The sequence below is a fragment of the Dromaius novaehollandiae genome, chromosome Z, assembly GCF_036370855.1.
Source record: "Dromaius novaehollandiae isolate bDroNov1 chromosome Z, bDroNov1.hap1, whole genome shotgun sequence".
Classification (NCBI taxonomy): Eukaryota; Metazoa; Chordata; class Aves; order Casuariiformes; family Dromaiidae; genus Dromaius; species Dromaius novaehollandiae.
Genome location: NC_088132.1, coordinates 11,856,874 through 11,874,764, shown reverse-complemented (window position 1 = coordinate 11,874,764; position 17,891 = coordinate 11,856,874). Strand labels below are relative to the sequence as shown.

Sequence of the window (17,891 nt, the reverse complement as noted above, 5' to 3'; positions counted from 1 at the left end):
TATATTCAAGTCTCCTCTACAATTCAGGCTAAACCATAAGCAACTGGTTGTCTTTTTTTTTATTAAAAAATGACAGCTGACTAGTTCCTCAAACACTGCTGCTTAACTATTCAATATGGTGTTCTTTTCAGCACCTGTCATACAGAAATTTGTGAGAAGTTTAAACGTGAAGAGGATTTGTTTTCACGGTGCTTACAAGAGGATCTCTTTCAGCACAATTTATGTTCTCTCACACACATTTTAGCATGCTTTGTATTTAAGATATTCAGTCAAGAAAAAGACTTCCCTTTTTTAATATCATAACTTAAAGTCCAAAATGAATATGAAACCATAATTTTTTCTTCAAATTGTAAACTTGTTTAAGAATTAGTCCTAAAAACAGCTTCAGTTATCAGCCAAGGTTTCACAGTTACGTAGTGCAGTTTCATACCATAGTCCAATATCGTAGGTTTCTTGTGACCCAGAATACACAATTGCACTTTTTCAGAAATATTTTAAAAAATTAACTGCAGATATACAACTCCTGCTGGTGTTACTGTATAACTATATGATCATTAACTAGAAAGTTGCCAGCTTCAAGTTTATTCATACATTCATCATACCAAGCTACAAGGAACTGAGACGCCCTGTCAGCAAGTGCTCCAAGCATTTATAACTGGATTTAGAGTTTCAGTGTAAAATGTCAGAAATATGATTCCTATTTTGTCCAGAGTTTTGTGGGGTTCTCACCCCTCCCCCTGCCTTTCTTATATGTTGAAATAAATAGTTGTTTTAGTTTTCAAGGTACTGTGCTTTTGCTATAAAGCTGAATTCCAAACTGAGAAGTTCAGCGGTTTTGGTCACTACTATGGAAATGTGACTGCACAGGCACAAGAAACTTCTCGGGTAATTTTTTATTTTACTTAAGCACAGCACTGGGGCAGATTTTTCTAAATTTAAATGTGTATCTGCAACTGGACTTTTTGTCTTCTCAAATCAGATCTTCCCAGGATTCTCCTTGGCATCCCTGCACAAAGATTAAAATGTCTCCTTTTCCTAACAAGTACTCTCCAAAGACAAATAAGATTATTTTATAAAAATACATTTAATTTATTCTAAAAAAGGGCACATCAAATGAAAGATTCCTCTGAAAAGTTCTATTCTTACGAAATACAACATCTCTAAAACACCACAGATCTCAATTCTGAAGTGTATATGACTGCTACAGCTGCTACAAATCATGTGCAAAAAAAGACGTAATGAGCGGCAAGAAGCAGTTTTCAGCAAGTGCTAACAAATAGTTCCAGTGCATCTGATATTAGTAGTTCCTCCCCAACAGCAGCAGAGGTAACTGTAACGAACTAGCATTGATATTTATTAACAGGATACATATTAGGACAGAACCCATGAAGAAAAAAAAGAAAGTATACTGTCCAGTTTTCTTTTTAAGAAAAGGTTGATTTTTACAGGAAAAAAAGTGTATATGCTTGGATAAAACTACATGCAAGGACGCACCTCATCCCAGTCAAACTGAAAGATACTACAAACCACATACTATATATGAAAAACTGCTACATATCAAATGCTTACAAAAAAAGTGTCAGAGTGGGCCTACAAGAAGAATACTGAAATACTTCTATCTGCCAATTGTAAAGATTTTTTAAAGTACCATGTAATTCACTCTTATTCTGAAAAATAGAAAAATGTGAAAAATATTTACTTGAACAAATGAAAAAAGGCTAGACCAGTGCAGTGTGAATTACAATAGTAATTCAGCTGTTTCTCTAGGTAAGGCATTAGTTTGGTCATTTTCATGGGTTTGTAGTACAACATGAGTAAGTCTTACTGAGATGAAGACTAGCTAAAGCTTTTCTTATTTGGGACAAGCTACTATGAACACTTGGCAGTGCAAGTCCATGTTATTCAAATGAAATATAAGAATCAGGAAAAAGGAAGAAGAGGTAAAATAAGTAATATCTTAGAAAAGATAAGCTGATTGTCACATTTTGAAACTATCTTTTCAGCATGTATTTAAACATTATTCATAAATATAAAATTTAGTAAATTTATAACCACTATAAAAATTGGTACTTTTTAAACTTACAAACCCAACATGTGCATTTAGACATACAAACAGTAGCTTACAAAAGACATTCTGAAGGTGAACAACACTGCAGTAGTATACAGCCCTGTTCTCTCCTTACATGCATTTAACAAATTTCTCAGTCGATGTAATTTGAAATACGAACATCTTCGAAGGTTATGACTATCAAGGATTTCAATCCACTTATTCTGTTTTCTTTGCCTGTCGTTTCTTAACACCATCACGGTGCTGTCCAGAGGAAGACTGTTCGCAGACTGAAGAGCCATTGGAAGATACAGCACTTTCACCCTTCACTTTGGATGGTGTCTGTTGCATGCCAAAGAACATATGGCCTAATGCAGCCTCAATGGGAGCAAATGGAGAAGTTGCAGATCGTGTCAACATCATTGTTACCTGTAAAGAACAAGGGTCACATTACATTAAAAGCTTTAATGCTTTCACACTGGTTGAAAACAAGTTCAGTACTGACCCAATGTATGGCATTTCTAACCTCCAATATAAGCATGAGGAGGCTGTGCCACCAAGAATAGAAATGTGCTCATTTCATTTCAGCCCAAACTGATCAAAGAATGCTTTTCTTTCCAGCCTACACTCCCCACACAGCTATACACAATGTACACAAAAAACTTTCTGTGCAAGTTTACTGAAATTATCCTAAGAATACAACACTTTTAATGTCATACAACTAAGATGAAGAGTTATATTTATGTGTAAGTTCTGCATCCTGCTTGACTGAAAAACAGTAAACAGAGTGGCTATTTCAATTATAATCGAAGCAATTTGATGTGTAAATACCTAAATGTATATGCAGAAATAAAGCCCAGCCAGATCTTAGAATTCCAGTCACACTCTTTCATTACATAAAGCTGAGGCTGGCAACACTTACTTAGATGGGAATTCTTTAGGATGCATAATTAGGAGTATAGATAGAGACACAGGATAGAGAAACTGTTTTGTAGATCCAGATATTGAACCAGTTTGTACTGCAGCAGTTCCAGAGACATGACGTTTCTAAAATAAACAAGACACTACTGCAGGACTATGCCAGATCCACAATTGTTGCTTGACTAGTTAAATGGATGCTCAAGTTCCTAACTGACAGGATGACTATTAGTTTAAAAACTCATGCACTGATGTGTAGTTTGGAAGCCAGTCTCTGAAGACAGTTGTAATCTGTCACTTCCAGAATATCATTCCTTTCCTTCTCTACTCCCAACCATCCTCAGATCAGCAATGCTTCTATTTGTTTTGATGAAGAATCTTGAGCACCAGCCTTAAGTCATAGCTCCCAAAAGCAACTTCTCTGAAATTAAATTTTCCAGTTACTTCACAAAAAGGAGACTGTCAGCCACTATTTTAAGACATTTTCTAGTCTGTTCATTAATAGCAAGTCGGAAGCTCTTAAAATTGCTATGCTTTTCCTAATGCAGAGACTATGCTTTTCTTATTAGCTAAGAATCCTGAAGATAGACATCATTTTGGAGATGAACATAACTGAAGAGATCAAAAGATTCAGTGAAGAATTAGTATCTATTTTGTATTAAAAATTTAAATTACAACCACTTCAAAAGGTGTACTTTCTGTTCCCACCAAACACTTACATTGCAAATGCTTTAAGCTTGATCAGTACCTAGCTGGTTTGTTTTGCAAACCTACCGGTGCCTGCGTACATTCAAAGGAAGGGATTAAGCAGTTAGGAAAAGGCAGAGGAGAGTTTCTTTCCACAAACATCAACTTTGTTTGAGATTATGGACATATAAGTTTGGCATATCAACTGCAAGGTGCCAAAATTCCTGCCCTTTTCTACCCCATACACTGAACAGTATCAGAGTAGGTCTTTTGCTCTGCTTAGGTACAGATGACTGAGCATAGGCTTAAGACATAGCTAACAGGTGTCCTCCAGGTCCAGAAGCAAGCATTCTATTTTGTGGTACAATGTTTGAGGACATATTTTTTTTCTCTGAAATACCAAGAGAAAATATTTTCAGTTATTCGGTTATATGTAACTCTTCCAAATTCTTACCTTGGTGACCACAAGAAAGACGGTATATAAAAACATGAGATTGTGTCTTGCTATTGGCAGGTACTGGTTATGCTGCAGCGTGAAAAGAACTGCTCCTACCAACGTTACCTTAACAGGGCTGCAAATTAAACAAATCATGTTAATTTCTCTTCTCTACTTTACAGTGAAAGCTAGCATGGCCTGGAAAGCAAGAAAGCTTCTCAGCAGGCAAAACAGTTATTTCTGACTACAACAAATGAAAACTCATGGTAACAATGCAGTGACAAGTTTCAAAACCTAGTTATTATTAAACTAAGAGGTTCACTCTATAAACTAGTATTACGCTTTCTATATTAAGAACAAGTATCAAGTTCACCGTTACTTTATATACCCAGCAGACTCTTTTTATTTGACACATCCTTCTCAAATGAAAATGCATCCCAATGCCTCTATTCAGACACCGTATGCCAGCTTGCTCCCCTTCCTTCTCTCCCAATATACTCCACTGAAGAATTAAATGACAAAGTTTGGCTATTTGGACTGAATTTAAAAATAAGCTGCTCTCTTATACTCCAGGTGTTAATTATTCCAAGCAGTTGGTGCAGGTGTCAAAGAACAACTTTGTTTAAGTTTCAGTCCACTACGACACCCAACCAGTTCTAAGGCCGGAGTCAGCTTCCAGTTGACTTGAACCAGGCCTACATTATTAAGTTTTGCCAACACAGCTGTGTTGACTCGAGATACATGAAGACGTACATCTTATAGCTAACTTCACTGTGGTGGGAAATCCCATGATATATACACAGTAAAACAATAAGAGAGCTTAGATTAACTATCTCAAGCCATTTGAAAACAGTACTAATACTGGCAGAAAAATTCTGTGCATTTCTTAAGCTGCATCTACCATGGAAGGGTGTAATTCCTGTTATCACAGACCATCTAGTGTAGACACATTCCCCACTGTTTCTTCAATAACTTGTCTATTTACTGCATCAGTGCATTCCTGATCAGGAACTCAAAAATACAACCCTGTTTGTATACACATGCATTTCATCTGTTTGCAGAGTGTTTTATCCATTTAACTTCACAACTAATTTCCATTTAATCTTCCTAAGCTATTAAAACAAATTAAAGAAAAGAACTTTTGAGCTACTTAAACTACATCAGCCAAGGGAAAGGAGAATATGTCCAAGTTCTGGCACAGTCAGTAAGCACTGCTGTAGTTCTGCATCTGCTAAGTACAGTAACATTACTGACACTGTATGTTTCAAAGCCTGCAGCCACTTATGTACTGGCTGGGGGAGAGAAATTCTAATACCTGATATTTCAGAAACAGCCAACAATTAACGCAAGCTCTAAAAAGTTAAAATATTTCCAAAGGAAAGGCTATAAATTTGTCTTCTGTCATTCTCTGTTGCTAAGGTTGGCTGTAGAAAAGCAAGATACCATTTTTTAAATCATCTTTTATAAAGACAGGAGAGTCACGTGGGAAGAATTAAGGGAATTTTAAGAAATGACCATGCTGAGCTTGTCTCCATTTACAACAGTAACTTGTGGCTTTCTAGTCTGTCTCAATTCTCACTTTATTATAGAAACTAAATTGAGATCCATTTAATATCCTATACTTTGCTTCTGCAAGAGAAGTAACATTTTCTGTCTTGCAGTACACAAAAGATGTTGCTGTATTTTTGCTGTATTGAATAACCGATTTGTACATTCTCTAATTATCAATATCTTTTGAGAACAATGCTGGCAGAGAAAGATTGACAATCCTCAAAGGAAGCCATCCAGTAAAGTTCAGAACATGCATCAAAAGTGCAAGCTGCCTGTGTATATTTGTGGAACCAGTGGCCTTTTGTTTGGATACGAGGCCATGGCCATACAAGACACAGGCAGCTTTTCCTACTGACTCAATACTGCTTTCCAGTAACAATTTTATTGACTTTTCCCATTTGGTGTTCTTCTGTTGTGACCCTAAAATAAATAAAACTTTCACTAAAATGATCAAAGTTTACCAATTAATGTTTTATAAAATATACATCAAACACAGATTATAAACATTTCCTGTTATCTCTCTTTTTTTTTTTTTAATCTGAACCACTAAAAGTTAGACTCAACATAAGCAGTAAGCAAGACAACTGCTGACATATTGCAGCCTTTTTAAAAAACTTACTAGGACATCTTCAGTAGTTCATTGGTTTCAGGTTTCCACACTCCTCTCACCAACTGCTCAAAGTTAGAGATTAGGCCACCACCAGCTCCTGAAATTGCAGAGATTTACAGCAAGCCTCGATAGCATGCTCTCACTACTGCAGAGCCTACTGTTGCTTCCAGTAAAACTGCAGTTATACCGTGTGCCATAACTGGCACTCAAAGTTCAGACTTACAGAGCACAATCCAATCTTTCATACGTTCATGACTTGAGTGACCAAAATGAAACCTCAGAGGTTCAGCAAGAACTCAGTAAGAACCTCAAGTTCACCTTCATGTGGTAACATAAACATCTGGAATGGATACACTCATCGCTGGAAAGTTTAATGCCTCAAATGCCAAAATAAATCTCCAGAAAAGCTTACATCATTCCTTTCCTACATGGTCATTTAAGTACAGATAGTGGAGAGCTTCCACAAGAAAAGGTGGATGTGTATTTTTACACTAAAAAATTGCCATGATAAGAATCTGGCCAACAAGACTGATCTCTATCATAAACTGGAAAAATATGTTAGACCATCATCACATCAATACGTTGTTTCCCAAAGCAGAACAAAATGAAGTAAATAGAATCAGAGTCACACTACTATTTCCTGAAGTGGTTCTAACTATGCCACTGTAAGTTTTGCTGCTATGAAGTTAGCTTCCAGAATCATACTCGAAATACAGAAGGCAGGCAAGAGAGTTCCTTCATGTGTTTAAATCAGCTAATGCTTGCAAGCCAAAATGCTTAGAAAAACAAGCTCTCTTCTTCAGTCACATGCAAGGAAAACAGCTCTGAGGAACTACACTCCTAGGAGAGTTTAGTTATAGCACTGAAGTTACAGGAGAGATCTATTTCCTTACTGCCATCAAATGCTCATCCTACAGGTTCTTGCAAGACCGCCTGAAGGCGTAAGATGCACTTCCCTCAAAGCCATTCAATGCCACCCTTAATCCAGAAAAAAAAAACCCTGCTGCACAGACTTTTTCCCTTGAGGGGATAACAAACTATATTAGGTCTATCATACCCACTACAGCAAGGAACAGCACTACAGCCAAGCTGAAGGGCTAGACATTTAAATACTATTCTAAAACATCACAATTCATCAGAACAAGACATTGTGCATGTTACCTCTGGCCCAGCCCACAGCTACCATAACAAGCCAGGCATTTTTGAAGTGACTGTCTGCATGAGCAACTCCAGCTGTTATTTTCCAAGTCCTAGTCACTTCTTTCATTCCTGCAACCAGAAGCCGAAGAGGTAGAAACGCAAAGCACCGGTAGAACATGTCTTGTGGGCAGTAAAATATAAGATACCTGAAAATTGAAATGAGAAAACTAGTTAGCAGTCTTTAAGTGTCTTTACTAAGGAAATCACTTCTTAACAACCCTTTAAAGACATTTTTTTGAATATGACTAGTGATGCTTGATACACTACCGATATCTCATTGTCTCAAATTAGTTGTAGTAGAACAAATTTCAAACACACTTTTGAGCTTTTTGCACCAGAATAGACATATATTAGTTGAAACTCTTCTCAGTGCCCCACTGTCACAAAGAAGCTCTGTTTTAAAAATCCATTAAAGTACATGAGTAAAGGCTTTATATTTTACCAAACATTCTACAGCTTATATCTCATGTTTACACAATTCAAGTTATTAAATTACTGTATGACTTTCTTTGGTTTTCTTGCAGGATTACAGAAAAATGGTAAGTTACCTTCTAACATCATGCTTTCCTACTGAAATAGGACATAAAATTATGTAACTTCAGCAAGACTGTCTCCACTGCTTATTGTCATGCCAGATGAAATGCACAGCTATTTTCAAACACATTTCATATCTTAGTAACAACAAATTCTGGTTTTTCCAGCTTGCTGATTGCAAGCATATTTCCTTTTTTAAAGTTTGAAAAGCACAACTGAAGCAGCACAGAAAATTTAAGAATATGTTTTATCAACTTGTTTTTAAAACAAAGTACTGTTCAAGACGGCTAACACTGAAATCCTAAACTGACAGTAAACTTTTAAAAGATCAGGTTATATTATGTTTTCTTCTATCTCTTCAATCATACAGGAAAATTCAGTTCTTCCATAGATATTCAAGGACAGCAGATACGAAGATAAAGCATTTTTGTTACTTCAGCACAGAAATACGCAAGCAATAATGAAATGATGGCAGAGAATGCCTTTAAAAGATGGGAACGGTACTTTTTCATTTTCTAAACAACACTGGCCTTTTGGTTTAGGCTTCTCAGCTCAATCCTGTCTACCAAAAATTTCTAAGGCTGCATCCTTATCCTGAGTCCTCAGGCAGTAAGTCAGAGATGCACCTCTCATCTAGGTTACTTCATTAAAACTAGCAGGAGACACCACAACTAGGAAGAGTCATAGTTCATGGTTCAAGAGCTTGGAAGGTATGAACGGACTCAACTTTTTCAGGAAAAATGCTTATCTTTTACAAGAGAATGTCAAGAAGATACCTCCACAGAAAAGCAAAGTTTAGCTGAAGTCCTAGTTCGGTATTTGCTTTTGCTGCAATTGATACAGTACCTTACCACTGCTTCTAAAAGCTTCTATAGCTATTTCTCTTCAGGACTTTCCAGAATGTATGATGCAATAGCCTATTTCTCGCATACAAGAAAGTTATCAGAATTTACATTAATAGCTGGATACTGCTGCAGTGTTCACATTTAGCATTATTTTTGAACTGCTAATGTTCCTTTCCCTCTTCTCATACTGTAAATTCAATTGCCTTTGTATTCAACCAATCTTCAGTTGAAATGGGAGTCAAAGATACATATATAGACAAAGCTGCTGCTTTTCAATGGCTACTGCAAACAGTCATTTAAGCCATGTACTCAGTTCACAACAATAACCAGAATTAATTTCCAATTGCAGAACGCAGATTTAGGACATCAAAGCACTGGCAATTGGACTGAACCCGGCATTGCCGTTCCACCATAGCATAGCCTGCCTGTAGCACTGCTATTTCACCACAGCATAGCCTTCAATACCGCTAGCATCTACTGCTACCAGTAGATGTCGCTGTCCTACAAGCTATTCAGGAGCTTCTTCTAAGCGTAGCACAACCCTTCCTATTTTTTAGTTTTGTGTACAAGTTTGGGGGTTTTGTTTCACATGATCTAAGACGAAGAATTAACGTCATTATTATAATGAAGAGATAATTCTGTAAAACTAAAATCTTAAAATATTTCACAACATTCACCGCTTCTCATAAAAAACTCATTTTATTTAAGCACAGCAAGTCACATTTTATAATGTTAAGTTCAACTAAAATCACATTTTGTTTACATGTACTTAAGTGTCATTTGTTAAAAATAAGCAGTGGCGTTGCCTGTAGCACTCCAGACTAATATGAACCAGAAGCAAATCCTATGAGCTTTACGAGTATCACTTATTTAATTGCACATTATTCATTTCACTGATTTGCTTAGGTGAAATCTGTCTGTATCTTCCACTGCAACATGAAGCCAAGACCTACAAATGTATATCACAAATTTTCATTTTAATGAAGTTGCAATTATAAAACCCAAAGGGCTACACAGAACAGATACTGACAAGATTGAAAGCAGACAACTCTTTTCCAAGATAGTAATTTAGACTTTTAGACGCAAAAATATATTGCTGCTTATAAATTTTGTTAAGTTTGAGGGTTTTTTCTAAGAGCACTTTCTGGAACAAATCACTCGCACTGCTAGGCCACATTTATATGGATATAACTCCACTGCTATTTTTAAATTCCAAAATAAGCCAAACAGCTGCCTCTTTCACATACCTAGCTTCCCATTCAGCTCTCTACTGATTTTCACTACAACTCCTAATTTCCCATTCATTTAGGAAAGAAATACTGGGGAAAGGACAAAAGAGAGAAAAAATAAAAAGATGTCAGGAAGCAGAGACAAGAGGAGTGGAAATAAGACCCCCATCTGAGTTCCCCAGTTACAGAAAAGCTCAAAAATTTTTCATCAGGCAGATTCTGGTCTTCTAGAGCTGCTGTTGAAAAACTAGACTGTGTTTAAGACTTATCTATATCCAGAAAAGCAATAATTGAAGTCCACTTTATTCTGGAATAATATTTTCAGCTGTTTGATCACTATACTATAAAAATCTAATGAAAGAGTCCAGTAACTGAGCATTCACTAAACAACAGCTGGGGGGAAAAGCATCTTACTATATACAGTCCAAGTATATGTTACTCAAAATCAAGAGTATTCATCTAACTCAATTGTGGCTGCTTACCAGACTGAAGATGCCAGAAGAATATTTGTGTTCTTTTCCAGAAATGCTACTGGAGGTTCTCCAAGCATCAAGGAAGACAGAACAGACCCACCAAAGCAATAAAGCATAGCACTAAACCAGCATGCAAACGGACTTCGGACTGACACTTCCACAGCTCCTGAAACAAAGGGAAAAGATATATAAACAGAAGTAAGCATCTGAGAATCATGTTATCTTTAAAAGTCAGTATTTTTCAAGTCACACTGTTCCACATTGCTTCTTTACATCATGAAAAATCCTGCAGAGACTTGTAGCCTTTCACAGGAAAAGTCTTCATGAAAGGAAAACTTGAGATTACACTGACTTAAGCATACACTATCTACATAAAAATGAAAGACGGATTTTGTGTTCTTTGAATAACTTTTGTGGGTGGGTTCAGTACACCTATTTGGCTACAAGGAAGAAGCACCTTTTGGAGCATGGGTGAGAGAGCTCACTGCTATTAATTCACTGTAGGTATAAAGTTGCCTGCAAATTTGTATTAAAAATATACAAATGGCTCTGTTGAACTAGACAGGATTGCTATTACCACAGCTTCCTTCCATAGTATGTTTTTTGGGGTTATTTTACAACTTCTATTTCTGCTTTTAAGTGTTTCTGAATTCAATATCACTGTTTTTCTCTTTCCTCTTAAATTTCTGTATTTGCTGGCAAAAATGAAAGCACTATCCAAAACAATCAAGCAAATACTGTTTCACCTGCACTCCTGAGCAAAGGTTACCGAAAGTTCTAAGATAAATAAAAGCTTACCTTGTTATTAAAAGTTTAATAGTTTGTTTTAATTTATCTGTAAAATTAATTATCCCTTTTAAATTGCAATTCAAGTATCCAGGAGAGTTGCCAATATCAAAAACTATGCTGAAGGTACTGGGAAAGCTTAACCAGTTCCAAGAAGAAATGCCACTTTATCAAAGCCAAAAATATCTACACCTGGTTATTTTGCTATTTCCCTCCACTTCAGAAGTCAATATTGCCAGAACTTCCCCTTCACAAAGATGAAGAGTTCTGTTTGCTTGAACTGATTCCATTTTCCATAGTTCACAGGTTACAGTTCGCAGAAGTAGAAAATGAAACCTATTAATTGCCCCAAAATGAAATTTGACTTTTGGTTCACAAAAGCAATGGAGAAGCTTTTGGTTTTTCAAGAATTTCTGTAGAAAAAGAAGGTTCTTACCCAAGATTACATATTCAAATATGTCAAAGGGAAAACAGTACTGTCTCTGTAATTCATTTCAGATGGAGTATTTATAAGATGCTTCCAGTTTTAGTGCTGGTACAGATATCAAATATTCCAGCATCATCTGTCCTCCTCCCATGTAAGAGCTAATTTACGGAGAAAAGCACTTCCAATTATGACAGACTATAGGAATAAAAAATAATATCTAAAATAGGTAAGTATTTCATGATTTATTCTCTATACTGCAATACCTGGAGTTCTAAATCAGTTCCACTTAACTTAGCTATTCTAGAGAAATGATGATACACAGTAACAATTATGTTTGTGTACAAAACATTAACAGGAGAAAATTACGTGACATTGGCAATGTTACTTAACAGCAGATGTAAAAAGATAAAAAAAAGGGCCATTATATCCAGATCCCGTACAACAGAATGTAGACCTACTTTCACCAACATATTTGAAAAGGGTAGAACACTTGTAGAATATTAATGAATTGTGCCTATGATACTGAGATTTCTTCTTCAAAAAAAAATAAGCTATGCAAAATTGCAGACAACTTTTGCATTCAGAAAAAATATGCAAAATATAGTAAGTTGAAACTCAATGATTCCTAAGAACTCTGGTTGCTTCCTTCCCACATACAGCTATTCCCTTTTTTGGTGGCACAGACTCACTACAAATATTATTATATACTCGCTTTAGCATGAAAGGACAGAATTCCTTTAGAACTATTAGAATACAATATCCTTCCCCTACACTCAACAGTACTCTCTTGGGTAACCACTTTAATTGCTGCTATGGCATTATAGAGTAAAGTTACCATTTTAAGGAGAAACATCCCAGACTTTACAGAGAACAAGAAAACCCAGCTAATGGAAGCAGCCAATGCAAATCACAAGCCACAGTGACCATGTGCTAGAACTGTGGAGTACTGTTAATAGATCAGCTGTTGCATTATTCACAAGCTTTAACTCCTGGACTGATTTAATACAGAATGCTTTACAGTAATCTGTTCCTGGGGTGAAACTGATACCCAGATCATGACAGAAGGTTCCAGATCCAAGAACTGTCAGCTTCCAGACGACTTTAAAGAAATAAAAAAACCTTACACTACAGATATTTGTCATTAGATGGGAGTGCAACAACTTGTTTTATTAGTAAGATTTTCTCCTTGCCCTAGCAATGAAGTAAACATTTTACCGATGCCCCCATCAGAATCACCAGATTACCACCATTATCCCAAACTGGAATACGGCTGAGAGCTAGTGAACTGAAAGTTTCTCTACCACAAGATATTCAAGAGGTACTGTTTTGACCAAATTATAACACAAGGAAAGGAAATAATTCCAGGTGCTCCTGTCTGTTTAAATTTGGCAAACTGTATTTAACTTTTTACATACATGGATATTGTTTGCAATTAATAGGACATAGCTAGTAAACACTAGTTTTAAGGAAGAATGATTCTCATTTAACAGACTCAACAAGGATTAAATTGATTTCTGTTGTACCTTTGATGTCACTGTTTCTAGTCCAATTTGTCTTCTCTCCTACATACTTTATGAAAAATATTTTAATGATTTTTCAATTCATATACTGAAGGTCAGGTTAAAAAAAGATTTAAAAATCAAATGAAACACTGGAGTTAGCTACCTGTTCTGTTCTCAACCGTCTTTGCTTCTCCTTTTTTCACCAGTCAGTGTTTCTCCACCATTCCTTTCCACCACAACTAACAGCAAGCAGTTTCCTCTTTTGAGGCCACATGTGTAAGAATTACTTTCCTAAAGTTCCATGGCCTATTGACAGCAATAGATGCTCTGAAGCAGAGACGCTCCAGACAAATTCTTACCAGACTGAGCACATAGATACTATTTAGCAGCAGTGTTTAACAACAGCAAAGACCCCAAACCTGCTGAAGCTCAGGCAGACTAGATTCTCCACCGCTGCCTAGCAAAGGGCATGCACCAACACCAGAGCTCTATTGCATTCAGAGTGAGTTTGACTTATTTCATCTCCTCCTCACTCATAGCAGCAGCTATAATGGAAAGAAAGAATCAGCTACTTTCTATCTCTTGCTGACAGCTCTACCACACCTCCAAAGATGCTCCTGGCAAGCCTTGAGGAGCAGAGCAGCTGGAAACCAAGTGAACTGCATGACCAGCCTGCCCTCTACAAGCCAGCTCCACACCAAAGCAAGTAAATCTCTTCATTGAACTATTAAGTATTAAAGGACCAGAGACTGATAACTCTATGGGATTTAAGGATTTTTGTACTAGGCAGCATTAGAATTTCTTTGGCTCAGACACCAGTATTTTGCAATTCTGTAATTGCATTCTATTCATCAGCATTTTTCGTCCCATTGCTTTTTAAGTTTAGATGCATCTCAATATTGCTGTCTAAATTATGAAGGGGAGATAGCCTTTCGTAAGACTGATTCAGTTTTAAGTAGGGCATACATGATCAAACAAGTGGTCATCTATATTTGTCCTCTGAAGCATCCTGTAAAACAAATGAGGCACCATGCAACCATGCAGGATATGATCTGCCAAAAGGCCACTACTTCTGCAAATGGTGTATTTTAGAAAGTAAAGATAAGGTTTCAAAATGCTGAATGCAGTTTTAGATGTTGCTCCTTTGTTATAATAACAAAAAACCTTGCCTGCAAGCTATTTTTGTAAGCAGGATAACATCTGCTTTAACCTTTCCAATATGTTCTAAAAGTACAGTCAGGCTATTTCACTTACACACCTAAAGAATAAACTAGAAAGACTTCTAAAAGTTTTCTAGCAAACTTTTTCTAAAAGCTTTTCCTGTTTAACTACCTGTATCATAAATTAAGCTAAAACATTTAAAAAGTCAGATTTAGTTTAGCAAGACAATGCCAGAAAACATTAGTTTTCTTCGAATAACCTGATTATGCCATAGAAAATTTGTGAGAAAGAAAAAAACCACCATATTCCTTGGTTAAGCGCAGCTAAAGAGTTTTACCACTCAGCCCGTCACAAAACCTGTTTCTCTTCCCAAATTAAGTAACATTATCTGTATTTAAAGAAACATATCTAATGATGAAACTTCAAATTTTTGACACATTTCCTCAATAGCATGTGCTGTCCCTCCATCTCCAAAAAAGAAGAATGCCATTTCCACAATTAACTGAGTTACAAATTATTAATTCCAAAGCAACTTCAAATATTCTAACCAAGAATTCTTAGTTTAATACACATGCAAAGCAACATGTTGCTTGTCACTGCTGTAGTCCGCTAGCACTAGTGAGACAGCAAGAAAATCTTGCTGAAAAGACTAGAAAATTCCCAAGTAGTATGTGCCCATCCATGGCACAAATACCCATACTGAATCTGATTTTAAGCAGTTTAGGAGTCTGAATATTAGTAAGACTGCAGGCTGGTATAAAACAAATGTCACTCTGACTTTACCACACACTTCCTGTGACTAGCACTTGCTCAGAATCCCAATTATCCATCCATGAAATACATCTACCCTTTAAGTTTCTAAAAAAGAAAAACAAAAAAATGATAAGGCCTAGAGAATATTAATGAATGAGAATACTATTCATTCTCAGTATTTTACAATTATTTCTCTTTCAGTTATGATTTAATATTACAATGTTCAGACTGCTTGCAGGTGAGCAACAGACCAGTAATGAATCAGTAAAAAAAATTATCTGAATGATAGATAATAATTATGAGTATTAGAGGATACTTAAAAGTTCTGAACTATCCAACTATTAGGCTGAAAAAGAGAAAAAAAAATTACTGATACAGATCTGACTAGCTACTGACAGTACTTCAACTGTCCAGAAATGCTGTCTTATTAAAGAGATCAGCAAGGTGGAACAACTCCTCCCATCCTGGTGTTCACATCTATGTGCATTCCAGAAGGAAGTTTAAAGGTAGTACAACATAATGTCAAACACTGCTAGATAGAAAGTCTTTCTTTTGTTACAGAACAGTTAGACTAAACATGTCACAAGTCAGCACCCAGAAACAATTTCAGCACTAGTAACAAAATTTTGTTATGTTAGCACACAATCAGTCTTTATGTTTTTCTAAGTGCACTTACTAAGCAGGAAGCAAAAGTTCACCTTGAGGCATTTAGGAAGTAACCAAAGAATAGGCTCTCATTAAATAAACAGATGGTGCAGAGCCTTAAAAACCTGAAGCAGCAGAAACTCCCAAATCTGCACTACAGTCATGTAAGTTTCCTAAACAGTTATCACCTGGGATGCACAGTTCCACTGATTATCCAACATCACAAGCAGTTATTCTGAACACTGAAACAAGATTAGTATCTATGCTTGTGACAACTACAAGCTAGGTTCGAGGTTAATAATAGTGAAAAAGATTGTTTAGAGTAGAATAAATGGGACCTGAGGTGTCATCACATGCATTCATTCAAAATCCAGAAGGCTTTTCTCTGGGAGTGCAACTTTTTTTTCTTTTTAATATTACATGTGTACAGCAAGAAAATTAACATACTAACACACACCCTGCCCTAGCCCTTTAGATTCTCAATATACATTTACTACAAGATAGAGAATTGTAGTAACAGCTTTCTGCATAACTAGGAAATCCTTGAGTTGAGGAACTCTTCTCTCACCTCTCAGGTGTCGTCTGAGAGCAAGTTATTGGTCTGCTCTCTGTGTTCCTTCTCAGCATGTATAAATTTAACCTCAATAGTCTCACCCCTCCTTTTATGCTTGAGACTTTTTAATCTAAAACTGCAACAGGGTTTTCAACAAAGCTCCTGGCTGATTCAATAGTTTCTCAAGTTTTGAAGAGGCAAGGAAAGTTTGACAGGACACCTCCTATGTGATTTTTGCAGCCAACTGGATGATATTTTTTGATAGACCAATTGGGGAAGACTGTAGACAGTCTTCCTCGTAGATTAATGAAGAACATCTGGATCACTGTTTGAAAATGATACACAAGCATGGGCAGACTGAGAGGGTCATACCAGCATCAGCAAAGTTCGCCAGTCACATGTAGGCACCTGGCTACAGGCCAGCGACCAGACCCACATTCATGCAATACTTTTACGTAAAAGCTCAGACTTCACTTTGAGCAGCTCTCATTTCAAAGGCTGCAGAGAGCGCTCGTAAACTTTTCATTACATCAAGCACAACCCAAGCTGCCTGACACTTTGCAGGAGTGCACAGAGGAGCTGAGCTTTAATCACTTGCAGTCTTAAATACATATATATGTTCCCACATATATATATATTCGTATATATGTATTCCCATATATATATATATATTCCCATGTATATATATGGGAATGGAAAAACTCTCTAGAATTTTACAACTTGGACCGGGCAGATCTTCAGGGAAAAGCCCCAGGAGGTGTTCAGCACCGCTCGCGGGGCCAGTACTACACCACAGCGGGTGGCGAAGCCCTGGCAAACGCAGGGTCGCCTCTCCCCCGGGCTGCCGCCCAGGCCCCAACCACCGCAGCGAGCCGCACCGCAGCCCCGCGAGGAGAGCCTGCGCGGCAAGGCGGCCGCTAGCAACGAGCGGAGCGGAGCGGCCCCGACGGCCCGACGGCCGCCGCCGCGCGGCCTGCGCCAGCCCGGCGCTCCCCCTGCCCCGCGCACCCCGCCAACCGCCCCAACGGCCGCAACCGCCCCAGCGGCCCCTCACCGCGCTGCTCCTTCAGCGCCATGACGGAGGCCACGTAGTGCGCCAGGTCGAAGAAGGGGAACATGGGCAGGCGGGAGAAGAGCAGCGGCACCTGCCACAGCTCCATGGCGGCGGGCGTCCGCGGCCGGGGCGAGCGGCGGCGGCACCGCGGGGAAGGGGGGCGAGGGGGAGGAAGCTTGACCCCTGCCGGCCGCCGTCGGCAACGGCCGCCGAGGAGCGGGTGGGGCGAGGGGCGGGGCGGCGGGGCCCAACGGCCGCGGGACGGCGGGCCGGGGGGAGGGGCGGCGGGGATGGGAGGGCGGCGGTGCCCAGCCGCCGTGAGGCGGTTTCCCGCAGCGAGAAACAAACTTGTGTTTCTGGCTCTTCAGCCTGAGGATGCGCTGTAGGCTGAGGCAAGGGCGGGGCGGTATCCTGTGGGCGCCCTCAAGGGCAAGAGCAGCTCGTGTGTGTTGCGGTTGCGGGTCGCTGCGTAGAGCCATC

General features: G+C 38.1%; 1 protein-coding gene across 1 annotated transcript; it reads right to left on the bottom strand.

Moving 5' to 3' along the window:
- Positions 1-1,065: 1,065 nt before the first annotated feature.
- Positions 1,066-17,617, bottom strand: TMEM38B (transmembrane protein 38B). The gene is made up of 6 exons (XM_064501225.1): positions 17,412-17,617; positions 10,540-10,696; positions 7,411-7,595; positions 6,259-6,346; positions 4,107-4,224; positions 1,066-2,476 (listed from the first exon to the last, which is right to left on the bottom strand). Exons 1-6 carry the CDS (start codon positions 17,515-17,517, stop codon positions 2,267-2,269), a joined length of 864 nt encoding a protein of 287 aa, XP_064357295.1. The 5' UTR covers positions 17,518-17,617; the 3' UTR covers positions 1,066-2,266.
- Between the last annotated feature and the right edge of the window lie 274 nt (positions 17,618-17,891).

Excerpts from the sequence above, each read along its gene's own strand:
- TMEM38B (XM_064501225.1), bottom strand. The coding sequence starts at position 17,517 with ATGGAGCTGTGGCAGGTGCCGCTGCTCTTCTCCCGCCTGCCCATGTTC. Across the intron at positions 10,697-17,411 it reads GGCGCTGAAGGAGCAGCGCG|GAGCTGTGGAAGTGTCAGTC; the intron begins GTGAGGGGCCGC and ends CCTTTGTTTCAG. Across the intron at positions 2,477-4,106 it reads TCTTTCTTGTGGTCACCAAG|GTAACAATGATGTTGACACG; the intron begins GTAAGAATTTGG and ends TGTTCTTTACAG.